This window comes from Choloepus didactylus, chromosome 3 (genome assembly GCF_015220235.1).
Source record: "Choloepus didactylus isolate mChoDid1 chromosome 3, mChoDid1.pri, whole genome shotgun sequence".
NCBI lineage: Eukaryota > Metazoa > Chordata > Mammalia > Pilosa > Megalonychidae > Choloepus > Choloepus didactylus.
The window spans coordinates 130720811-130748533 of NC_051309.1; the positions used below are offsets into that span (position 1 = coordinate 130720811).

Sequence of the window (27723 nt, forward strand, 5' to 3'; positions counted from 1 at the left end):
AAGAGAAAATTTGAAGGAAAACTTGAAAAAAGATTCCTATTTTGCATTATCTGAGAAATCTGAAGGGATATTACATCATTTATTTAAAAAAGAAAAAGAAAATGAGGTGCAATCAGAGAAAAATTTCTTGGAAATTAAAAATGACTGTCCCCCACCCACTACCTCTCAAGAAAAATTAAATTATGAAAGCAAAGATAAAGAGACATCCAAAAAGCTTAAAGGCCAAAACAAACAGACAAAAGACAACACGCACAAAAACTATAAAGAATCAAAAGTGAGAATGACACAGATGTTAGTTAGAAAACCACAAAGCACTGTCTTAAAACGTCTAAGACAGTGATTTTCATCTCAAAATTCTATACCCAGCCAAACTGGTAGGCATTTTCATACATGTAAGGACTCAGAAAGCACACCTCACCAATTTCCTTCCTCAAATGGTTACCTGAGAATGTGCTGCATCAAAATAAGAGGGTAAACTGAGGAAGAAGTATGGGATCCAGAAAACAGTGAAATCATTCCAAGAAAGCAGGGAAGGAAAGTTATATGGTGACAGCTGGGCAGCAGGGAGAAATAACTCAGCTTGGAAGAGGGAAGATGGAGAATCTCATTTGGGAGTTCTCCAAGAAAAAGAGGAACTCAACAGAATGCCTAATATGATGGAGAATTTGGAGGGCAGGGGACAACATGAAGCTACAATAGGCAACGAGTTCAAGGAAAAAAGAAAGGAATTCAGAAACATCAAGGAAAAGGAAAAGTTATAAATAATGTGAACAATATTTACATAGTCATGGTAATCAACACTTTATTTGAAATTTCAACTTCAGAATTAACCTCGACAAAGTTTAAGATAACTTAATCATGATTAGGGAACAAAATACATATTAACTTAAAGAATATAAAAGAAAAAGGCCAGATGCAAAAGCAGGTGTAATGAGTGGTAGTTGGGAATGAGAGATGCTAAGATCTTGTCTTACAAAGTATGGAATCAAGAGATGACATCTATAGTTGACAGAGCAAGAACGAGAAGCATAAGTTTATTATATTATTTATCATCACAAATACAACTCATACCATAACTTAAAACACTGACATGATACAGATAAGGGAAATGGCAAGTAAGGAGTGGTGTATATCAGATAAATCTTCATCTCTCAAGTCAATGAATACTGTCTAACAGCAATAAAGCAACTGAGTATGGAAAATCAGAAATGGAAAAAAATATTAGAAGAAACAGCCAAATCATTTAGCAGCAGAATATGTACAATTTGAATTTTTAATCATGTTATATATTAGTTGCATTAAAATTTTAATAATTTTTGAGAAAACAATTTCTACACTCTCTGTTTAGTAATCAAGAGATTTACCTGATTTCTCTTGTTCTCCAGCAGTGAAGTCTCATAGAGCTGAGCATTATGAAGAACAATACCACAAAATGCCAAATAGGCAGCAAAGTCCTAGAAAACAGACAAAGAAACAGTTAAAAAAGAATTATCTATAAATCTGTCTAGTTATACTGACTGAAGTACTTAAAGGCATCCAAAAATATTTAAAGTTGAAATAAATATTTTAAAGCCAAAGTGTACATGTTTGTTCTGCATGAAATTCTAAAATTAGGAATTAAATTAACCACTAGTAGATGACAAGTATTAACACAATCCCCTAAGGCAATATGTTAGGTATAAATTAATAAGGAGAGAGAGTAGAGAGACTGACCCAGAACTCTTTAAATTATTTAAAATTGCAATTTGCTCTATGCAAAATTTGGTGTAGTCTTTGCACAGTATTAAAAGACTTGGTTCTATGCTGAGACTATATAAATAGTTCGTAACTTATTACTGGGGCACCTGAAAGCTCATGTACTTATTAAGAGAATATTGGCAATAATAGACCTATATAAAGATGCAAATATTAGTTTAAATATGCTCTTTTTATCCTCAGTAAACTACATTAGGGTGATGTGCTCACAATTACATTAATCATTGATTTAAATAAATTGTTAGAATGTCATATTTTATTTACAATTATAGAATTTTTTTCTAAGAGGTGACAGAGCCTAAAAACGTAAATCAATTTAATAAAAGTTTATATTAATGGACCACAGACCAATAATGGAATATAACGCCAACCTAGCATCATGTTTTCCCACCAAATATTCTCAGATGTCGCTAACATAATAGGAGGCTAGATGTCTATTACTTTGATTTAAAAGGGATTTGTACCTTCTCAAACAATTAAATTAAAAGGTACTTGCCACATTCTCAAGCAATTAAAATATGAGGACCAACACAGGCGCCAATCCAGCCTAGAGCACTGAGACAAAAATAACTGTCTTGTCTGGAACATCTTCCAAATTCAAAAGCTCCTTCTAATTTTCAGGGCAGCAACATAAAATAGTAACAGCTTGGAATAGGAAGAATTCAGTGGGCTGTATGATATACATGTAATTACATATTCAATAGGATACATAATAAAACCTCTTGACAGAATGATGTCATAAGCAGGTTTAAGGCCTTCAGTCCCAGAAAGCATGCCAAATTGGTGTGTGGAATGTATTCCTTCAGAGCTGGATGAGAAGAGAAATAAAATACTGCTGACTGCTGTTTTTTCTGAAGCTAAATTCACATCATCCAGCCTGAGTTCACACCTTGGCGCCCCACCATCTGTGTGCAGAGCTTATAAAACATTCTGAAATTTGCTTCACCAGGAGCCAATTCCAATTTTCAGCCAATCTGGAGTGCTGAATTTGGAGCAGTGCTTTTAGAGGTTTTTACTCGAGGTTGAATTCTTTATAGCAGTGATGAAAGGTAAATGTGAAAGTTAAAATACCAGCAGTTACCCTCTGTAGGGCCTCAACATGCCCACAGCCCTGTGAAGTCTTGGCTCCACAATGAGCGGGGAATGTGGGACTTTTTTCTGGTGCAGCCATGATTGAATACCAAGTTACTCTCAGGTCAATATGGCGCTGTATTCAGCCATAGGGAAGATCCACTTTCAAACAATTCAAATCATTTTTAACCATAACAATTTTCATGATCAATAATTTCAGCAACAGCTAATTATAATGCTATAAAGAGAAAGCGCCTTCCTTAAATTGACATTACATCCAACACAGATTTTGGTACCTTTTCATCTTTTTCAGTGAATGTCCCACCATTTCCAGATTTCTTGTTGATGGCTTGAGCTACACCAACCACCTGGTATAAGGAGCGTAAAGTGATAAGTTTTTCATTGACTGAAAGTATTGGTGCAAGTTCATCAGAATGTGTTTACAGAAGAATTTCTAGTTACATGTACTTTAAAATAACTCTAAGCTACAAAACAAAAACAAAACCCCTCAGCATTTGAACTAGTTTGGTATCTTTTTCTACACTCTTTTCTCCTAATAAGAGTTTGAATGTTTTTAATTTCTTGGGGCTCAAACAATATTTGATTCTCTAAGTCCACCCTGCATGCTTAATGAAATGATTAGCCATCATATTTCAACTGAATAATTTGCATACTTTTTGAAAAAATATACACAATTACTATTACATTTCAAATAAAATATATGATAACATGAACATTTTATATTGGCTTTAAAAATAATATTTCAAAAGGGCTAATTTTCTCTTTTACTAAAAATGAAACAGGACCGAGTAGCCAACCACAGAAGTATAACTGTAGGGATGTAGTACGACAACTTCAAATTCTTTTTGAAACTTCTATCCTTGAAAATTATTTTACCTTCAACAGACTTATTTTTGAGGAAAGATTACTATAAAATCAAAACAGGAATTAATAGGCTGAGGCTTATTTCAAATAGCTCAGAAGGAATTTGAAAAATAATCTGTACTTTCAGAAGACTAAACACTGTGACTGTCTTAAGTGTCCACAAAAAATTCAGCACAACTTTAAGTAGCCTCTCAACTCTCTGCTTGAAAGTCTATTTTACTTACCTCTGTAGTTACATACTACCTTAGTTTTATAAAGGTCTTCAACTTACTTTGACTCCCCTTTCCTACCTACAAATTCTACTCGTCCCTTCTTTCTGCAATTTAATGTCAGCAGAAATAAGCTATTGTCTCCTAAATGATTCCACTTTAGGTGTATGAAGCCCTTAGTTGTCTTAGCTTTAAGAAAAAGATAAAATCCTCCTCTAGGACATCAGAACAAGGAAAGGGAAAATACATTTCTTGTCTGATGTAGTGTTTGGTCTTCTTAGTGTCTTTCTTCCCCCCTGCCCCGCAAATAGAGTCAAGAGATGTTGATTTTAAAAGGTAGAATTATCCAATTATCCAGTACCTTTTTATTGCCTTTAGTTCATCTCTCTCTTATTCTTTGTATATTCTTTAGCTCTTGAAAATGGTGAATGGATTTCAGTATGCTCCGTTCTCAATGACTAATTGTATTGCAAAGCTTTTGTCTAATGTCAAAAATGTATGGATTACGGCTAGGCATGTTCACTCAAAATATAATCAATAGGAACCACTTGAGTCTCTGAGTTCTAATGTCCAGTATGACTTGGCTATTTTAATTGTCCATACATTCATTCATTCAACAAACACTGAAGTGCCTAATATACTGCAAGTAGTGATAAAAACGGGGAAATTCTGCTCAGAATCAAGACTGGGTGGTGCATAAACATACACTTACAGCACAGTAGGAAAGTATAACTGGTTTTATGGTACAGATATCCAGAAATTGCTGGGAGCCCAGAAATGGGTCACCTAATATGGTAAAACACAGACTTCAGAAATGCACATTTGAGCTTTTGTCTTGAATTCATGGTTTTATAAAAGAAAGTCCAAAATCTTAATCTTCATTTTAAGGAAGATGAGTTTAAAACAGATATGGTGACTGTTATGCAAAACTCCTCAGACACTTGAACAATAAAAACAAAACGAAAACATGTATTCATACGCTATTTATACCTGGAACTGGGTGAGGCTGTGAACAAAGCAAGCAAATAAGGAGACAGCTCCTATTTGCTTAAAAACATAAAGAGACAAAAAGTCAGCTGCTTATTAAATAACAAATAATCAAATTATTTTAACATTTTAGTCCATTGTTACATCACCATAAATTGGCAGTGAGATGTTTGCAACTTTCAAAGTTTTAAAAGGACACAAGGAAATCAGTAGCAGAATGTGTTCTCCGAAATCATGACTAGTAAAAATGATCATGTTTGTTAGCTGAGATCATTAGTGTCCCTTGAAAATGAGGTCAAAGTTTGTATGAGCAAATTAGCTTCTGTGGTCCATGGGTGTAGGCTCCAGATTCCTGTAATCTGGTGAGGGATCTGAACCCTGGGTGACTGAACAATGCTATAGCATGGGAGGGAGGAGATGGAAGGGGAGAAGTGGTATGAAGTTTTGTGGGTGGGTCAATCAGCATAAATCCTTACTAGAGGAGCAGAACCAAATTATAGCCTGTTTCCAGTGGGTTCACGTAAAACAAGTAGACACAGGGATGGCCTACTGTGTGATGGTGAACATTTTTCCACGTGCTTTTTAGACATTTGTACTAAAACCTGTATCCCTGAAAAATTAACTTAGTCATCTGCACCGGTGTACAATTTAAGTTGTAATCTGCTCGGGAGTATTTATAGGGTAAATGCTATTTCTGTATGGGCTGAAGAGTTTTTTCCCTGGTTACAAGAGCAATGTCCCTGAAACCATACTAAATATACTCCATTATTCACAATTTTCAACAGCAAAACAGTATTCATGCAGTTTCATAACTGTATTTTTCATTTCCAGAATTTCTATTTAATTCTTTTTTTTCAAATCTGCCCGTTCTTTCTTCTGTCGAGTCCCCTTTAAATACTGGCCTGTTTCCCTTCCTTCATCTCTTTGAATGAACTTATTTTAAAGTAACTTTCAAGTTTTTCTACCAACTCGAGTAGATGAATTCTCCTACTTGTTGCATCTGCTAACTCTCCGCCATCGTGACTATTTTCTCACGTTTATAATTTTAACTGCTGGTTCATCCTTAGGAGGGCTGTTTTCCATGGGAGTCCTATGTTCCCTGAGTCATGAATACCCATATATAGCTAATTTGACTCTGCCCTACACTGGTGGTGTGAATTTTCTTTTAAAGCAGTTTTATTCACACACCATACAATCCATCCAACATGTACAATCAATGGCTCTCAGTATAATCACAGAGTTGTGGTTTCATCACCACAGTCAATTTTAGAACACTGTCATAGCTAAAAACAAAACAAAACAAAACAAAAAACCAAGACAATTTTAGAACAGTGTCACAGCTAAAAACAAAACAAAACAAAACAAAATGAAAAACCATGACAACCCATCAACCCATACCCCTTAGAGCCCCCTATTATTGATACTTAGCATTGCTGTGGCACCTTTGTTATAACTGATGGAAGAATATTATAATACTTCTATTAACTGTAGTGCACAGCTCATATTAGGTGTCTTTTTTCTCATATACCACCCTATTATTAATGACATTTTTCTAGATTATGGAAGAACATTTTTATATTTGTACTATTAACCACGTTCATTGTCCATAATAGGGTTCACTATGTTATACAGTTCCATGTTTTTTCTTCTAGCTTTTCTTCTAGTGACATGCATGACCCTAAACTTCCCTTTTCAACCACAATGATACACACGATCCAGTGCTGTTAATTACACTCAAGATAACAAGCTACCATCACCGCTATTTATTTCCAAATATTTAGGATCAACTTTATTAAAAATTCTGCACAAATTATGCATCAGTTTCCCATTCTCTATACTATTCTATCTTCTAGTAACTTACACTCTGGATATTAACTCCATGAGTTTGCTCATTACATTAGTGAGATCATACAATATTTGTCCTTTTGTGTCTGGCTTATTTCACTCAACATAATGTCCCCCAGATTCATCCAAATTGTTGCATGCCCAGGACTTCATTTCTTCTTACAGCTGAATAATACTCCATCGTATGTATAAACCATATTTTGTTTATCCATTCATCAGTTGATGGACACTTGAGTTGTTTCCATCTTTTGGCAACTGTGAATAACGCCGCTATGAAATGAACACTGGTGTGCAAATGTCTGTTTGCATCCCAGCTTTCAGTTCTTCTGTGTATATATCTCATAGTAGGGTTGCTGAATCATATGGCAATTCTATACTTAGCTTCCTGAGGAACCACTAAACTGTCTGTCACAAAGCCTGTACAATTTTACATTCTCACCAGCAGTGAATAAGTGTTCCTATTTTTCTACATCCTCTCCAACACTGGCAGTTTTCTGTTTAATAGTGCTCATTCTCTTAAGCGTGAAATGACATTTTATTGTGGTTTTGATTTGCATTTCTCTAATAGTGATGAACATTTTTTCATGTGCTTTTTAGCCATTTGTATTTCTTTTTTGGAAAAACGTCCATTCAAGTCTTTTGCCCATTTTTCAATTGGGTTGTTTGTCATTTTATTGTTGAGTTGTGGGATTTTGTTATATATTCTGCATATTAAACCCTGATTGGAAATGTGGTTTCCAAATATTTTCTCCCTTTGAGTAGGCTGCCTTTTCATTTTCTCGACAACCTTTGAAGCACAAAAGTCTTCAATTTTGATGAGGTCCCCTTTATTTTTCATTGCTTCTGCTTTGGGTTTAAGGACTAAGAAACCGCCACCCACCACAAGATCTTGAAGATGCTTCCCTATGTTTTCTCCTAGGAATTTTATGGTCCTGACTTACATAAGTCTTTGATTTATTTTGAGTTAATTTTTGTTTACGGTGTGAGAAAGGAGTTCACTTTCATTCTTTTGGATATGGATATCCAGTTCTCCCAGCAACGTTTGTTGAAACAACTGTTTTGTCTCAGTTGAGTGGACTTGGCAGCCTTGTCAAAAATCAGTTGACTGAAAATGTGCAGGTCTATTTCTGAACTCTCAATTCAGTTCCATTGATCAATATGCCTATCTTTATGCCAATACCATATTATTTTGACCACTGTAGCTTTTTAATATGCTTTAAAGTCAGGAAGTGTGAGTCCTCCAACTTTGTTCTTCTTCAAGATGTTTTTGGCTATTCAGGACCCCCTACCCTTCCAAACGAATCTGATATATAGCTTTTCTATTTCTGCAAAGTAGGCTTTGGAATTTTGATTGGGATTGCATTGAATCTGTAAATCAATTTGGATAGAATCGACATCCTGATATTTAGTCTTTTAATCCCTGAACACAGAATATCCTTCCATGTATTTAGATGTTCTCTGATTTCTTTCAGTAATGTTTTGTAGTCTTCTGAATACAGGTCCTTTACAACCTTGGTTAAATTTATTCCTAGATATTGATTCTTTTAGTTGCTATTGTAAATGGATTTTTTTTCTTGATTTCCAACTCAGATCGCCCACTATTAGCATTTAGAAACACTACTGATTTTTGCATGTAGATCTTGTATCCTGCCTCTTTGCTGCATTTGTTTTTTAGCTCTAGTAGATTTGTTTTAGATTTTTTTGGACTTTATTAAGTATAGGATCATGACAACTGCAGTGAAAGTTTTACCTCTTTCTAATTTGGATGCCTTATTTCTACATAAGGACATCTCCATTTCTTCCGCAAAGGAGGAGGAAGAGTCAAAAAAGGTAGAGGGACAAAAGAAAAAGCAGAAAGAAAGAAAGAGGAAAAAAAAATGACAGCTAGAAAGCAAATTAATTCATTTGCTTCAAGCCAAGTAACAGCTAACTACTGGTCATTAAAAGTCAGTTTTCAAATACAGACTTTATTGTAAGTATATGTCAGACTTCGTAAGTAAGAGGTAAATGTCCTAAAAATGTTAGCCTCCATATTGAAAAGTCTATTCACTTCTGCCTACCTGCTGGCTACTTGCACCCTGACATTCGTACTCCATGCTTTTTTGTTTTTTTTAAAGCACAAAGAAGCATCTCTGTTTTCTATTTATTGACACTTTCTCCAGCATAGATTATTATGTCCTCACAGGGTCAAGTGTTCTTTTAGGAATGCAAACAGCAAGTCTTGATTCCTACTGGGTGAGCAGAGTGGAATGTGACAACTGGTGGTTTCAGGGGCAACTTGTTGCCACAGTGAGCAATTTCTTCTTCAATCAGCTGCTGCCCCAGACACTAACTAAGGTCATTCATCAATCCCAATATATTCCCCTTTCCTAGTTCCAGGAGATGCTCACAGGGAAACTAAAAGAAGGGGGAAAAAAAGGAACAGACTCTACAAATCTTAGCTACTCATCTGTCCTATCCAATGGAAATGTCTCCATCAGAATGACAGGACTGTAGACAGTCTATAACCTGAACTAAAAACTGTACTTCACTAAGAAAACAAGAACTTAATGCCATGCCCAGGAGCCACTAGAGAATTTTCCCTGGGGCTCTTTTCAACCTTTACCTCAACTCAGTCATTCATTCAGCAGCAAATATTAGTTTGGAATTTATTGGAATTCCAATAATTTATTGGCTCATGGTTTTGAGGCTAGAAGAAGTCCAAAATTGAGGCATCAGCAAGGCAGTGCTTTCTCCCCAAAGACTGTGTTGTTCTGGGGCTGGCTGCCAGTGATCTTTGGTCCTTGACTCTTCCATCACAAGGCAATGTATATGGTGGCATTTTCTTCTTTCTCATCCAGGTTCCTTTGATTTCTAGCTTCTGGCTGCTCCCCATGGCTTCGCTTTCTGTGTCAATTTGCTTATAAGGACTTCAGGCTATAATGGATTAAGCCCCACCCTCATTCATACTGGGCACACCTCAAAGGTCCTATTTACAAGTGGGTTCACACCCACAGGACCAGAGGTTGGAAACTGAATATGCCTTTTGGGGAGACATGATTCAATACCCAACAAGTGCCTGTTACATACCACTGTTCTAGGCAATGGAGATATAGTAAGGAACAAAACAGATAAAGATCCCCGTTCTCATGGAGTTTATTAGTCTTGAGAGGGAACCCCACCTGATACCCTTTCCCACACCTGTTTTACAGATAAGCAAACTGGAAGTTAGAGGAATGTCATGACCAATCGAGTCTTTTATTAACCTTGCTTCTAAGTCAGAGGCAATCAATAAATTATGGTCCTATTCCATGTGGTAGGCAAAATAATGTGCCCCCTACCCCCAAGATGTCCATGTCCTAAGCCCGAGAACCTGTGAATATGTTATCTCGCATAGCAAAAGGGATTTTGCAGAGGTGATTAGTTTAGGATTTTGACAGAGGGTGACATGGGGAGATTATCCTGGATTATCTTGATTAGCCCAATATAATCACAAGGATCCTTATAAAAGACAGAGAAAAGCGGAAAGATTTGAAGATGCTATGTTGCTGGCTAAGAAGATGACGTCATGAGCCAAGGGATGCAGGCAACCTGTAGAAGCTGGGAAAGGAAAGAAAACAGATTCTTCCCAAGAAAATCCATAAAAGAATGCAGTTAATGCTGACACCTTGATATTAGCCCACTGGGAGCAATTTTGGACTTCTGACCTCTAAAACTGTAAGATAATACATTTGTGTTGTTTTAAGCACCTATGGTTCTGGCAGTGTCACCGCAGCAATAAGAAACTAATACATTCCATTAGAATTCTTCTTCTCACATTCTTCGATTTCTTTCTCACTTTTCCTCACTCGATATTACATCTTCTGTTTTACCCATGAGAATCCTCACTTTCTTTAAAGGCCCTGGCAACTCATTTCTAATTGTCATCTTGCCTTCAGTCCATCTTTGACACTTATGCCAAACTTATTTTCTTGGAACACTGCTTTGCACACCCAGATCACCTCATTACTCAAAAATTTTTAATGGCTCTGTCCATCTTACAGAATAAAAATTGAAGACTTTGCCTAACATTCAACACCCCCAACTTTAACTAAGATCATTTATATGGTCCTTTGATTTACAATGCTACAATATCCTCCATTCACATCATTCCTTGAAATACTGCCTTCCACCTTCTCTAGGGACACTGAAAAAAAAAAGTGTTCCCTTCAAGCCCACCCCTGTGAAATTCTACAAGGCAGTTATTTGTACTATATGCCTGAAAATGAGGTATTCTTCTTTATAATCTTATCTTCTCTACTCATATCCTGACTCTCCAATTAGTTTGCTGTCTAAGGATATGATCTGTATCTTATGCCTTGTGGTGGCCTCAATACTTGCACTGTCCTGAAAGCACTCAATGTTTGATAGGTGCTTGTTGACAATGATGGGAGAATTATCAAAGGGGACAAAATATTTTTTAGGGTGATGTACTTACTGCCAATTCACATTCAAATAGTACTTAATTGTATCTGCCTATTTTTTTCTCTACCCTTTACTTAATATTAGAAATCTACCCAGACCAGAGAACTTGATGTGGCACTAAGAAGTTTCCATTATCAGTAAGCCTCTTAGTTACAGAGTTGAAACTTACAGCCTAAAAGAACACTGGGAGAGGTGGAAGGAAAGCCTTTTGACTGTTATTTTTAATTTAAACAATTTAGAAAATAAGATAACAAACACCCATGTCTTCGTCATGTAGATCAGTGGTAAAGTGTGCCAGAATCAACTGGAGGGCTTGTTAAAACAGCTCGCTGGGCTCAACCCCCAGAGTTTCAATTTCAATAGATCTGGGGTGGGCCCTGATAATTTGTATTTCCAAGTTCTCAGGGGATGCCAAATGCTGCTGGTCCAGGGACAAAAGACACTTTGAGAACCACTGATACAGAATTACTAAAAGTTAATATTTGGTGACTTCTCCTTTGTTCAAATTGAATTAATATAAATTGCAATTTGAAAGTTATCACCTTTTTGTATATATGTTATATTTTACAATAAGGAAATAACTGAAACTATGGTACTGTAACCATAACCTTCTTGGAAATTTCCTATATAACTACTTGTTAAATTGTACTTTGAAAGTTATCATCATTTTGCATATATGTTATATTTCACAATAAGGAAATAACTGAAACTGTGGCACTGTAACCCATGACATTCTTTGAAATTTGCTAACTACTGGTTAAATTGCACTTGGAAAATTATCACTTCTGTGTATGTATGTTATATTTCACAATTAAAAAAAAATTCAATTGGACTTTTTCTTCACAGTCCCATTTTCCTTCGTATCCCTCTTCCCCAGAGTCAACCACTATCTTTATACTCTTACCAAATACATGAATCCATTCATTTCATACACAATATTGTATTTCATACCAAATTTTACTCCTTTGATCCCCAGATGATGGATTTTCAGGTTATGTGCAATTTTTTTTTGCTATAAAAAGCAATCTACAACTAACATCTCTATACACGTCTTTGTGCACATGTGCAAGACTGTCTCTCGTGAAATCTTCATAGGGATTATAGAACGTATACCTTTACCACAAGTGCATAAGGGTTCCTGTTTAACTCACATTCTCATAAGTACCTGGTATTATCAGCTTTTTAATGTTTGTCAATATGATGGGTATATAAATGTTTCATTATTACTTTAATTTGCATGTTCCTGATTTCTAGAGAAAGTAAACATCTTTGCTATTTTTGTTTGTTGCACTAGTTTTCCTCTTCTGTGTTGTCCATGTGTTCCTATGCCAATTTTAACCTTTTTTGTTGTTGGTTTTTTTTGACTTTTATTAATGAATTTTAGAATTAAAGCTTGATATTTCTGTAAATGATTGGTAAGGCTGACTTTATTTGCTTGTGATCCATTTTTCTGCATCTGGTGTGCAAGCACCTCAACTATTTACCTCAAGAGAATATTTATGAATCTTCCAGGGTTGGGGAACAAGACACGTATGAATATAGGAGAATCAGATGTTTTTAGTTTGCTCTCACAGCTGGGTGGCTAGGAAGAGGCAACAAAGTGGAAGGGAAAGTTGCAAGATATAAACAGCATTGCCCTGAAGATAACTGACATCAGAAATAGATGTTCAATGCCCGGTGTCTCTAGCTTAGTTAAATTTATGTTATGTAAGCTGAAAAATGAAAGTCACAATGCTAAAAAGTTTGCCATTAAAAGAGGAGGAGGAGGAAGAGGAGGAGGAGGAGGAGAATGAGGAGGTGGAGAGAGGGACTGCTATGTGACAGACACTTTGTTCTGTTAATTCATTTAATCTTTACCACAACCCTTTCAGGTAGATAGCATTATCCTCATTTTGCAACAGGGGAAACTGAGGCACAAGGAGGTTAAACAGGTAGTCCAAGAATAAGCGGACCTGCATACACTCTACGTCTGAGGCTCCCCCCAGGGAGAAGTGAAGCCAGCACTGGTATAAAATGCAAATTCTTAAGCATTATCCTCTTAAACTGAAGGAATCATAAGGACTAAGGGTTTTGTTTTTTTTTTTAAAGCTCCCATGGGGTTCGCGTATCTTGTCAATGCATATTTTCACCAAAGGGAGGAGAACAAGTTTAAATTAGGACTTTCAGAAAACAAAGACAAATCCAAGGTGGCTGCAAAAAGTTCTGTTTTCTTTGACTTAGAATATAAATCTTGTGACAAGTTTTTGTAGCCAAGATCCATTTTTGCAACATAAAGAAAATCCCATGTTTCAAGGAAAAATGAGTAATACTAAACAGTTCCAAAACAAGTAGATTCTTCAAGAAAGGTGAAACTACTTTATGGTGATAGAAATCAGAACAGAGTTACCCATAGGTGGTGAGGATTGGCTGGGGTGATGAAACTGTTCTATATCTTGACTGGGGTATTGGTTACTGTGATGGCTAATTTTGTTTCAACGTGGCCAGGTTACGGTGTCCAGCTGTTTGGTCAAGCACTGGCCTCGTTGTTACTGTGGAAGCATTTCATAAATGTGAGGAGCATCTACAGTCAGGTGACCTCCATAAAGTGGGCAGGCCTCATCCAATCAGTTGGAGGTCTTAACAGCAAGAACTAAGAGTTAAAGAGGTCAGAAGAATTTCTACCTCAAGATTTCAACATCAACTCTTACCATTATTTCCAGCCTGCGAGCTTCCCCTAAGGAATCTGGACTCAAGATTTCAATATCACTTTTATCAGAATTTCCAGCCTGCAGCCTGCCCTACGGAGTTCGGACTTGCCAGCCCTACAATCACGAGTCAATTCCTTATAATAAATCTTATACACACACACACACATACACTTATATATGTACATACACATATACATATATCCTGTTGGTTCTGTTTCTCTGGAGAAGCCTGGCTGATACAGTTATACAGTTGTATATACAGTTATCAAAACCCATAAAATTTTACATATAGATCTGTGTATTTCACTGGATGTAATTTTTTTCCGTGCAATTTTATTGACATATGGTCACATACCACACAATCATCCAGTGTACAATCAATTGTTCACAGTACATCATATGTAGCTTTTCATTCATCATCACAATCAATTTTTGAACATTTTCATTACTCCCCAACAAAGTAATAAAAATAAAAATAAGAATCAAAATAAAATAGAACACCCAAAATTTCCCATCCCCTCACATCCCCCTATTATTCATTTACTTTTTCTCCCCTTTCTCTATCCATCTGTCCATATACTGGATAAAGGGAGTGTGAGCCACAAGGTTTTCATAATCACACAGTCACACCATATATAGTAAATAGTTATACATTCGTCTTCAAGAATCAAGGCTATTGGGCTGCAGATCAACAGTTTCAGGTATTTCTTTCTAGCTATTCTAATATACTAAAAACTAAAAGGGATAGCTATATAATGCATAAGAATAACTTCCTGAGTGACCTCTCACTCCATTTGAAATCTCTCAGCCACTGAAACTTTACTTTGTTTCATTTCTCTTCCCCTTTTTGGACTGTATGTAAATTTTAACTCAGTTTTTTTTTTTTTTTTTTTAAGAAGAATCTAAGTGACTTCTTTATTTTCTTATTTATGTTTTCAGTATTTTCCAACACTTATGAAATACATATGAATTTCTGTCATAATTATAAAATATTGTAAATAATTTTAAATGTGCTTTAGACTACTAAAAATAAACACAAGTTCTCTAGCTAGTTCATTTGCAACATTGACCAATCTCTTCCTAAATTCTGTTCCGCCTCTGGCATGCTTACTACTTGTGTAACTAGAAAAGACAGCAACGAAACTGTGTAATCCAATTGGTAGGCTACGTGGAGTCATCCAATTTTCCTCAGAATTCCAAATAAAATGCTATGCAGGTAACAATCTATCTTGTCTTTATGACCCCCATCCCAAAAATATTATGTATACATATATTTTTTGTCTTCATTTTATCATTCATCTACCCATACCCTGGATCCAGGAAGTGTCAGTCACAAGGTTTTCACAATTACACAGTCACACAATAAAAGCTATATAGTTATACAATCATCATTAACTCAGTTTTTTAAAGCAATAAAAAATAAGTGAATTTATAACTGCTGAAGGTATGTAAAAGTGGCGGCCCATGTGCTACATCCTCAGCTATCTCGGGAATGGTGAACCAGGCTGAGGTCCAGACCATTTGCCATCAGCTATTAGACAGGATGGAAGTTCCCCAGATGGGGCCAGTGCAAGTCCACCCTCTGGGAGTCAGCAGCTGCCCTGCCCCAGGATCGTCCCGAGGGAGCAGAACCAACCCGAGCCTGGGTTCCTTCCAGATGAGGCGATGTTGGGCACAAGTCTTAAGCCTAGTGTTTATTCCCATCCCTCTGCAGAATAAAAATTCCTCTTCCCTGCCAAGTACTAAATTCTCTGCTGCACCAGCTTTCAGCAGTGAGGTAAAGGTCTTAAACCTATAACCACTGGGACCCTTTAGCCTTCTTACTAGACCTTTCTGTCCCTTGGGATACAGAAATTCAGTCCAGAGACAAAACAGCACACAGCCATTGTGAGTGAAGTCTCCTTATATGCCCTTTAAAAACTGCCAGAGACACAAAGGTTACATAGCAGAAAAGAGCCTGCTGTCTTTCCCATGGCAGACTACGTCCCGTGTTTACTGTTGTTGTTTAACTTTCCATTGCTCCACTTGTCTGGCCTTGCAAGCATTCTCAAAGGAGGAAACTGACATTTTCTCAACCCCGACTAGGTACAAAGCTCTTTGCTAGAAAAGGGGCATATTCTTCCCTCATTAGGACTTTCAAAACCACCCCGTGCGTCTGTTCTTCATATTGAACCTTTACAGACGAACCACTCTTGGCACAGATCCACGAAGGAACTTGCTCAAGGAAACGCTGCTCGAAGCCAGCAATCAAGACAAAGGCATTTGTCTTCAAAGTCAGAGATCTTTCTTTCAAACTCTATGTCTCTGCCTAACTGGGAATAAGTCCAAAATAACAATCAAAAATTTGTATACTCGATACGTATTGTACATACTGTGTTTGGTATCAGAATAATTCCATCACTGTTTGTGCTCACCTTTACACATGACATTGACAAAAACTGCTTCAGAGACTTGGAGCCATTAAATAACTAAGATTTATTTTAACAGTGGTGTCCTGCATTCTGCCGGGTGCTGGCCTGCAAAGCTCAGGCTCACCCTGCACAGTGTTGTTGGATTTGGACTCTGTTAAACCAGGATCAAGCTTGTTCCACCACAGCCTGCCCTTATAATAGGTCTCTGTCCAAACAGCTTGGTAAACACTGTGCTAATAAAGCTTCTTGATAATTACAGGTTAAGAGGGTGTGCCCATCAGGTACACCTAATAGAAATAGGGGAGAAATAACACAACAATAGTAGCAAAAAGCAAGTTTTATATGTCAAAACACTTAATAGGCTGAATCCCATTTAAAAATTAAAGTTGGTATCAGAAGGATTGACAGAACACCTTCTTTATTAGAACTGAACCACATCTTAACAGCTCAAGAGATTAAGAAAATAAATGTACATGTACACATGTATATGTGTATGTGTGCACAGGCACAGATGCAGACTCAGACTCACAGATACGTATGTTCTCTCACACTCAGCAAATCCTCCACATAGAGAACATAGTCTATTAGGTCATCATGGCCAAAACAGAATTTTATCTATGATTGTTCTTCTTCCAAATGGAAGATGACCCTGAAAAGATGATCATATATGAAATCTTAGATGCAGACATGTCCCACTACCAAAACTCCAAGCTGTACGTGTTACCTGCAAAAAAAGAACATATCCTCCTTCATCTGGTTGTGTACAAAGGAACTGAAATTATTTATAACATTGCTTAAACTATAGATTTTATTATTATTTTATTCTATCCATAATTTGCATTTTCAAAAACTAAAATAGTAAAGAGTTAGTTGGTAGCTTTGCAGGTAAAAACACTAACAAAGATGAAGGAAGGCAGTTTACAACATGATGAGAAAAACACAAGCTTAGTTTAAGACAATGTGGGTCAGAATTCCAGTTCTGCCACTTAATAAACAAGCAATACTGGGAAATTTCCTTAACTTGACCAAGTCCATATTTCCTCATCTATAAATGGGGATGAGAGTATCAATAAATTACTGGTCTCTAAGGGTCAGCATGAAGATCCCATCTCCACTGCTATATACCACATAGCCTTGGTTAAATTTCTACTTGAGATCCCCTACTTTGTCAATCGATTTGAGTTACCATGCTTCAAGGTGGTAAAGAAATACTCTTGACAAAAAAGCATAGCACAAGTTCTCAAGTGAACTAGATTACTGCATACCAAAAGTGCAGTTGGAATGCTACTTTCTCTGTCAAATATCCTTGTCTCACTCTGCTCTGATGGAGCTTACACTCTAAGTGAGGGGAGACAGATAATAAACAAACCAGTAAGTCAATATGTAATATGTGAGGTGGTGATTAAGTGCTTACTTGCTATGGAGATAACAGAGCAGAGAAGGATGGTAATAGTTGCTTTTCAGTGAGAGTGGCCAAACTAAGTCTTATGCAGATGTCATTAGAACAAAATCCTGAAGGAGGCAAGGGGGTAAGCAACATGGATATCTGGGGAAGAGAATTCCAGACAGAGGGAACAGGAAGTGCAAAGGCTCTGGGGCTGGAGCTTACCTGATTTCTGAAGAAACAGCAAGCCTGCCAGAAGGCTGGAGGGGAGAGAGCTAGGGGGCAAAAGATAGGCAGTGAGATCAGAGAGGCACCAGGGGCCAGATCACGTAGGACCTATGGAGACATTGTGGTTGGGTGAGGCAGAAAACCATTGGAAGGTTTTGAGCAAGGGAGTGACAGGATCTAACAAGTTTTATACATTCTGTGTTGAGAAGAGACTGTAGGGAGCTAAAGGCATGAGGCAGGGATACTGTGATATTACACAAGGCTACTATATACAGTATCACAGGTGAGACATAATGATGGCTTGAACCAGGGTACTAGCACTAAAGGTGGTAAGCAGTGACTGAAGGTAAAGCTAACAGTTTTTGCTAACGAACTGGATGTCCACTGTGAGAGAAAGAAAGGAGTCGAGGATGAGTCCAAGGAATTTAGCCTGAATAGCTGCAATGATAGGGAAATTGTTAAGGGACATAGGGGAAAATATGGAGGAGCACATTTGGTGGGAAGGAAGATAAAGAGATATGTTAAGTTCAAGATGACTACTAGACCTAAAAAAGTAAAGAAGCCAAGAAAGCAGTTGAATATGTAAGTTTAAATTGAAGAAATAAGTATAACAGCAATATAAATTTGGTCAACATATAAATAGTAGTCAAGCTATGAAAGTAGATCAGATTACCACAGAAATAAGTGTAGCCAGATCAAAGAACAGGGCCCAGGAGAGAGGCAGTCAGTGAGGCAGAAGGAAAACCAAGGAGTCAGATGTCCTAAAAAGTGAGTGAAAAAAAAAACATCTGGGGAGAGAGGAGTGATCAACGACAATGTCAGATGCTGCTGACAGACTGGGTAAAATGAGGATTAAGAAGTGATCACCAGCTCTAGCTTCCTGGAAGTCACTGGGACCATGGCCAAGAGTGGTTTCCATAGAGTGGTGAAGGTGCAAGCTTGCGTGGAGTATGTTGACAAGAGAATGGAAGGAATGTTTCCAAATGGCAAAAAGTTGTGCTCTAATGGGGCTCAGAGAAATAGGGTGGCCCCTGAAAGGAGATGACAGGTGGTCTGTAGAAGTTTGGGTTTTTGTTTTTAAGATGGGAGAAATAACAGCATATGTGTGCACTGATAAACTGATTTGGTTGGGAGGGAAGTTTTGATGATTCTGGAGTGGGGAGAGTGGCAGGAAGTTTACTCTCATGGAGTATCCTTCTAACTGCTTTATTTTTCGCTAAAATAGCAAGCCAGGCGATCAGTTGAGAGTGGTGATGAGGAGGCAGAGTTGATATTTGAGGGGAGAGAAGAAAGTATTAGATAGTAAAACAACACATCCCCCCCCACCACCAAAACAAACAAACAAACAAACAAACAAAAAAACCAACAAGCTACTTGTCTTCTTGCCCACAAACTAACTCTCTCTGTTGCATGTTTTATCTTAGGGAATGTCACAGCTCTCCCCCGAACAGGCTGTCCAAAACCTTGAAAGTATTCTAGATTCTTCCATCTCCCATATTCCTCCAACAATTCACTCAGCTTCTCAAATGGATTACAATTCCTTGTCCTTGTTTCCAAGGCCAGGCCTGGGTGTGCCTCTCCTATGGGTTATCGCAAAAGCCCCTTACCAGCATCCCTGCCTCTAGATGCAGTACTCTACGTACAAACAAACATGGAAGTTATTTAATTACCAAAATCTATCAAGTCAAATTATGTGGCTCTGCGTTAGATAATAAACAAAGAAAACTGTTCATCCTTAAGCCTGTGGCTGCATAGATCTTTAAATAATAGCAAATGTTTTCAGGCTTAAAAAAAAATTCAGTGCCTCTGCACAGCATGGAGGGCTCTGCGTGACCTCGTCTCTGTCCACCTGCTCAGCCGCGACACAAGTCATGCCACTCCTTCCATTTTATGGAAGACACGGAAACAAAGTAACACACGCTCCGCCGTTCTTGGCTCATGAACTGATGTAGAAAACAAGTGTGTAGACTCTAATTATTATTCTTGTTATTTTTGTGTGTGTGCTAATGAAGGTGTCAGGGATTGATTTAGGTGATGAATGTACAACTATGTAATGGTACTGTAAACAATCGAAAGTACAATTTGTTTTGTATGACTGCGTGGTATGTGAATATATCTCAATAAAATGATGATAAAAAAAAAAAAAAAACTAGAGGGAAAAGGAATTGTGTGGAGCTTATATAAAAAGACACTAACAGAATGAAGATGGCTATGGTGTACTGGTCTATGTATTTCTCTTCCTAGCCTTCAGGTATTAGAGTTAGTAAAATTTGTCTGAAAAACATATACTATGTTGTTTTGTTAGTGGAAAGTCTATTTTTTTTTTGTTTTACATTAGCACATGTGCAAGTGACAATTTGTTGAGGAAATAAATATTTTCATTTGCATTTTAAGTCTCTGTTTTGTAGCCTTCTAATTCAAGACTGCCTATCCTTGTCCCTAAAAAAAAAAACTCAGCTGTTTCTGTTAAAACATCTTAAAAAGAAGACTATGAAAAATATTTTAATAAATTTTATCTTCTTAAAAAGGAAAAAAAAAAAAAAAAAAAGAAAACAAGTGTGTAGAAAAGTATAAGGATACACCAGTGAGCAATTCCTGTGGATATTTAAAAGCCCAAAGTACTCTTTAAAAAGACAAAAAAAAAGGGGCAGGGCAAAAAAGCAAAGTACTTATATTTCATGCAAATGATGATCTCATTTAGAACAACATTTCTGACATAACCTTTTAGAAACCTTTTAATACCTCAATCATTTACCACAGCACAGAGGCAAACATCTTCCTCTTTTTCTCCTCAGTCTTCCTCTTTGAATTCTCTACTTCCTCTTTTCCCTTTTACTCATGCCCATCTTGAGCAGCATATTCAACTCACTAACTATGTTGTTTAAACCCAGTTTATGTGGCCCCTGGTAGTTCAATTTATTTTTGAAGTACATGAAAGGTTAAAAAATAAAGATTTAATATATTATTTTCATGAACAGAGCTTGTCTTACCACCAAGTCTTTATTTTTATTGTGATACATGTATATAACACCAAATTTCCCATTTTAACCATTTTTAAGTGTGTACTTCAGTTGGTATTAATTACATTTACAATGTTGTACTTCCATCACCACCACCCTTTACCAAGATGTTTTCATGACCTAGAATGGAAACCATACATATTAAGCAAAACCTCCCCAACCCCTTTCCCTCAGGCCTCTGGTAACTTCTAATAATTTACTTTCTCTCTATGAATTTGCTAATTCTAAATATTTCAAATGGAATCATACAATATTTGTCCGTTTGTGTCTGGCTTATTTCACTCAACAAAATGATTTCAAGGTTTATCCATGCTGTCCCATGTATCAAAACTTTATTTCTTTTTATGGCTGTATAATATTCCATGGTATGTACACATCACATTTTGTTTGTCCATTCATCTGTTGATAGACAGGGCTTGTTTCCACCTTTCGGCTATTGCGGATAATGCTGCTATGAACACTGGTGTTCAATTATCTGTTTGAGTCCCTGCTTTCAATTTTCTGGGGTATCTACCTACAAGTGGAATTACCAGTGTTCCAGTCTGCTAAAGTGCCAGAATGCAAAATATCAGAAATGGGTTGGCTTTTACAATAGGGGTTTATTAGTTCACAATTTTACGTCTAAGGCCATGAAAATGTCCCAGTTAGGGCCATCAACAGGATGATACCTTCTCTGAAGAAAGGCCGATGGCGTCTGGGTTCCTCTGTCACATGGGAAGGCACATGGATAGAGTCTGCTGGGCCTCTCCCAGGGTTAGCTTCTGGTTTCCATTGCTTTCTCCAAAATGTCTCTGGGCTTATGTCTTAGCTTCTCTCTCTCAGCTCCTGGTGTCCTTGCCTGTTTCTCCAGGGCATTTCTCTCTAAGCATCTGTGGATCCTCTCTTAGCTTCTCTGGTGCAAATTTTGGATTTCATCTCTTAGCATCTCTCCTGGTTCTGGTTTCAATAACTGTCTCCAAAATGTCTCTGGGCATTTTCTCTCTTAGCTTCTCTGAGCTCTCTTCCAAATGTCTCCCCTTGAGCTCTATTAAGGACTCCAGTAAACTAATTAAGACCCACTTTGAATGGGTGGGATCACATCTCCATGGAAATGATCTAATCAAAAGGTCCCACCCACAATAGGTCTGCCCCCACAAGAGTGGATTAAAAGAACATGGCTTTTGTGGGGTACATAATAGATTCAAACCAGCATACCAGGTCATATGGTAAGTCTATGTTTAACGTTTTGCAGAACTACCAAACCATTTTATACAGTGGTTGCACCATTTTATATTCCCAACAACAACGTTCCAAGGATTCCAAAATCTGGCCACTTTTAAGGAAAGAGAATCAAGCCTCAAAATGCATCAGTAACTTGTGGTGGTTTTTAAATATTGCCACAAATTCCTTGATACTCCTCCCTTCAAGAGGTTGATCCCAATTCCCCTCCTCTTGAGTTTGGGCAGGACTTAATGAGTCACTTCCAAAGAACAGAAGATGCAGGAAGTGATGGTGTGCCACTGTGGAGAGCAGGCCACGAAAGGCACTGAGGCTTCCTCCTTGCTCACTCTTAACTCACTCACTCTGGGGGAAGTTAGCTGCCAGGCCATGGGGACACTCAAGCACTTATGGAGAAGCCCTGGTGATGAGGAGCAGAGGTCCCCTGCCAGCAACCACGAGGGAGCCCTAGGGGAAGGGGATGCCTCAGCCCACGGCAAGCAGCCTCGGCCCACCTCCTGACTTCTGAGCCAGACTTCTGACCCAGAATCACCCAGCTCACCAAGCAGCTTGGAATTCCTGATCCCTCAACCACAGAAACTGTGAGATAATAAATGGTGGATCCTTAAAACCACTATTTGGGGTAATTTGTTATGCTGCAAGAGAAAACTAATGATACTCATGAAACCAAAAAATCTGTAACAATCAAACAAATCTGCAATTCTAAATCCAGGTCATTTTCAATCTATTTCACTACTATGAGCTGAGGCAAAAACAACAACAACAACAACAAAATCATAAGTGGTCATCATCTCTTACTCTTCAATTTAAATTGAGCCTAGAATATTAATTTCCTGTCTGTGGTAGAAGAGAAACAACTAGGGATTTCTAGATGAGAACTTTATAAGAAGGAATACAGAATATTTAACAGTTTACAAAGCACTCTAACCTGTGTAATCTTAGCTCTTAATAGATGAATATGAATGTGTACACACATATCTACTGAGAACAGCAATTTCACTTACAACCACTTTAACTCTTTAAGAATGCAAGCAAAATCTATTCAAGGGTCTAATTATGTGGCTCTGGGTCAGATATATAATACAAAGAAAATTGTTTACAAGAGGTTCCAGTCCTCTAATAGCCATTATTCAGAATCTATGTAAAACCCCTCAAAACTAAATTTTTAAAATGAAGATAACTCTCATATTGAATAAAAAACAACATTCAGTATGAATTGAATTTTCTGAGCAGTAAAAATAAGACCTCATCTGGTCACATATAGACTACCATTAATTTAATCTTCACCCTCAAGCTTTTATTCACCCTTTCTTCTTTTCCTGAATCAGTAGTGTACCTTCAGGGATTTAACCTAGTAGCGCTATGTTTTTCATCTGCTGTTCTTAAGAAATGTTGTTTTTCCCCCTTAAGAAAATGGTTACCGTCTTCTTTACAAAATATACTTGTTTATTAAAGGACAATGTGGAAAAGAGGGAAAAAAAAAAAGATCATCACCACCATAACATCAAGTTCAGAACAAATGGAAATTTCACAAGTTTCTTTTATTTTCTTTCTAAAACAAAGCTACAAAAAAGAATACTGTAGGGGTATAAATGCTAAGAATGATTCTTAAGTTTAAAAAGGGCACAAAACTAGCCAGTTAAGACTAAAATAGATGAAAATCAACTGACAGTCTGCAATTAAACCCTGTGCATTTTTGTAGCTATAGTTTGATCTAGTTTTGACATAGAATTCAAAGCTTATGCTTAAAGCTATAAAGTTTATCTGTGCCAAGCAAGTTACTTGTCCAATTTAAGAAAGCCCTCGTCAGTTATCAGCACGAGACCACAGATAATGGTCTATTCTGCATTCACCCTGTCATGGGGGCCAACTATCATACAAACAATTTAAGAGCTGCTTCTCTTAAAAAGTTTTCATTCTTCCTCTGTAATTTCTCTAGCTCCCCTAATCCAGTCTCTGTTCTTTGAACTTGTGTATTGAACATTGAACTCATTTGACATTTGTTTTGCTACCTTACATTAATAATAATTTTTGTTGAACAAGATCTATCGCCAGAAATTGAAAACTTTTAAAAAGCAAATATCTCTCTTGCTTCATATTTTTTGATATCCCAACTGCCTAGACCAGTGCACTTCTGTATTGTAGTGATTCAATAATTACTTATCAAAACAAGATACTTAGAGGAAATACATGAAAGTGTATTTTTAAATGAGCAGACATAGTCATAAAGTTTAAATTCTAGAAAACATTTATTTTTGTATACTGCAGTTTGAATTACCCATCTGATTCCAGTAATGGCTGATTTTGTGATTTTGGGAGGTCATTAACTCTCAGTGATATATATCAGAGTATTTATCTCATAGAAATCTCATAAAATTAGCTGACACTTTCTTGAACCTCATCAGGCTTTTTTTCCTTTAAAGGAAGATATAAATAGTTATGAATTTATCTAAAATGCTCTTTTATCACATTATAAAGGATTATAATAAATCATCTATTTTAACTTTATATTTGGATCAAAATATTACAAGCACATCATAAAGGATGATAAAATAAAACCAAGATGATAAAACAAAAAAAGAAAAATAAAGAGCTCTAGTTCCAAATTGGACTTGTACTTAATAACTGGAGTTGACAAAAGACCAAAAGTAAGTGTTTCCTTCCAGCCTGAAGGGCATTAATGGATATAATCACCGGCTCAGATCAATAAGAAATTTTCACAGAACTTGGGTTATTTTATAATGTCCCACTTTCGATCTCCTATCCCACCCCCACTCCCCAACTGATCTAACAGAGAAAATTGGGCAGGCACTGAGTGAAAAACAAGGGCTCTGAATAAGAGTTAATACCTAAGGTCAGTTACATTGGTGCAGCCCCTATAAATAAAGAGGAACACTCATCTCTGCCATGTCATATAATGAGCAAAACTTCAGGGGAGGGCAGTATTTCAGAAATAGGTCACCTGAGCAAAGAAAGAGTGAATTTCCCTGAACTTTACTAAACATAAAAGGATTCTGTCTGGTTACAGAAATAACTAACACAAGTGACAAAAAGAAAAAAAAAAAAAAAAACTGGCCCAAGTGCTCAGGTCTGAAAAACCCAGCACTAAATCTATATAGAAATTCAATAGCAGCCCTAAAAACCCACGAATTCCACATACTTGGTTGAAGTTTTTTTCTTTTTTTCCATTATGCTTCACCACACTGGCCCAGATGAAAGTAAACCATGATCTGTAACTATGTTATCTCTGATAAAAATTTCCTCTTATTTAATGGTTGGATTCCAGGTATTATACAGAATGATATGCTGAGCCCTCTTACTCTGTATTTCTCTTTTTAAAGAGACACTGCAGCAAGGTGGTTTAAACATTGACTTTGAAACGACATGAAATACAGCCAGGTCTCCTTGTTCCCACCTTCAGGTCCTGCTTGTGTGTGGAGTAACATTAAATGCATCCATGTATTTGTTAACACCCCCCAAAAAATCGACAGTAATTTAAACGCTTACTGCAGTTTGAGAAAACACGAAGGGAGCGGGAAGCAGGTTGCAGTTATCATCCACAGCAGAATTTTAAGAAACTCCTTTTCCCCACTGTCTTAGCTTCCTAGGGCTGTCATAACAAAGTACCACAAACTGAGGGTCTTAAAACAACAGAAATGTATTGTCTCAAAGTTCTGGAGGCCTGAAGTCAGAAAAGAAGGTGTCAGCAGGGCCACACGTCCTCTGCAGTCTATAGGGAAGAATCTCTTCCATGCCTCTCTTCTGGCTTCTGGGTGTCTGTATGTGTGTGTCCAATTGCCCCCTTCTTTAAGGACACCAGTCATATTGCATTAGGACCCATGCTAACCCAGTTTGGCCTCATCTTAACTAATAACATCTTCAAAGACCCTATTTCCAAATAAGGTCACAGTCACAGGATTGAGGGTTAGTACTTGAAAATGTCTTTTTTGGGGGGAAGAAGGGGTCACACTTCAACCCATAATACCCATATTATGACCCTGTAGTCATATTGCCTAGGTTTGAATCTCAGCTTCAGCAGCCTGGACTTTGGCCAGGCTCTGTAAAATGTTCCAAGCCTCAGCTTGCTGCTGGGCAATATTAACTATGACTACCTCCCACGGTTGTTATAAAGATGAAATGAATTACTATGTGTAAGGTCCTTAAGACAATTCCCATAGGATTTGCTCAGTAAATATCATGTGCATTTACTGTCTCCTACACATGAGGCAGCTATTTCCAAAGTCCTACTCCCTTTTCAAACCACTCTTTCATATATAGCTTGCACTGGCTCTCTTTTCTCCCTTGCTCCCTTTTTCTTTTTGTCTTTTTTCATTTTCTCTAGCCAGTAGCTCTCTGACCTTTCCAAAATAAATTCCTTTGGCCTCTTAAGCTTCTTAAGTTTTTTTATTTTAATTTTTCCACTTTCCCATTAAGCCCATTCTCTTAGAACAGAGTAGGGAGAGGGAAGATTGCAAAAACTTATCCTCTACAAGTTTTTCAAAAGTCCTTGTCACAGAAGTTTAGAAATATTTATGATCCTTACTCTAAAAGAGCATCTCTGTATTTATTACACTTAACATTGATGAAAAGAACTCCTAGAAATTTTCAAATAGTTGAAATACTTCACAAGAGAGGCAAATGAGGAGCTTAGATATTTTACTGAATTTTAAAATCTTCCTGAAGTTTACATTTTCTAACTTATGTTATATAGTTTAGACTTTACTATTCAAATTTGAACTGCTGCATTAGACCAGCTTTCCAGAGTGAGTGCCTGTGCCTTAAAAAATCGAGGTCACTAAAGGCACCCAAGGTAGTTTTGTGAAGTCTACCACAATCAATAAACAATTAATTACTCAATAATCACAATTTATTGTAGGTCCCTTGGTAATTAGTTGGAATAGATGCTGGCTTACTCTATACAGTTGGACTAACAAATGAAAGACAGCAAATTCATTTTGACCCATTTATGAGAAAAAACAGTGAAAACATTTTTCTTTCTAAGCTTAAGGTTTGTTGAAGATTAATAGTAGGCCAGTTAAGTCAAAAGCTAGGCTGGTTATCATTTGGCCTCATCTGACTGTATATTTTTCATTTGTTTGTTTTGTTTTTTTATTTTTTAATGCAATTTTATTGAGATATGATCACATAACAGTCATTCCAAGCATACAATCAGTTGTTCACCATATCATCATATAGTTGTGCATTCATCACCACAATCAATCTTTGAACATTTTCATTACTCCAAAAAATAAAATAAAAATTAAAATAGAAAAGAACACTCAAAATATCCCATTCCCTTCCTCCCCCCATTGTACATTTACTTTTTTTTTTTGAAATAAAAGAAAATATTTTTCATTAATGAGTAATTCAAGTGACATAATTTTACCATTACAATCAGTTGCCCCTGGGTACCCTCATACAGCTGTGCATCCATCACCACACTTAATTTCTGTTCAATTTTTAGGAACTTTTCATTACTCCAGACAAGAAATAAAGTGAAAGATGAAAAAAGAAAAGGAAACTCGGATCCTCCCCTATCCCCAACCAACCCTCCTCAATTGTTGACTCGTAGTGTTGGTA

At 37.0% G+C, this 27723-nt stretch overlaps 1 protein-coding gene across 4 annotated transcripts in view; it reads right to left on the bottom strand.

Moving 5' to 3' along the window:
- PDE5A (phosphodiesterase 5A) overlaps nt 1-27723 on the bottom strand; it is a 160244-nt gene that overhangs the window by 71567 nt on the left and 60954 nt on the right. For all 4 annotated transcript variants that reach the window (XM_037830561.1, XM_037830564.1, XM_037830562.1 and 1 more), the window contains exons 4-5: nt 3123-3194; nt 1365-1454 (exon numbers count right to left, since the gene is read on the bottom strand). In XM_037830561.1, the coding sequence (XP_037686489.1) occupies nt 1365-1454; nt 3123-3194 (162 nt within the window). The remainder of the gene's footprint in view (nt 1-1364; nt 1455-3122; nt 3195-27723) is intronic.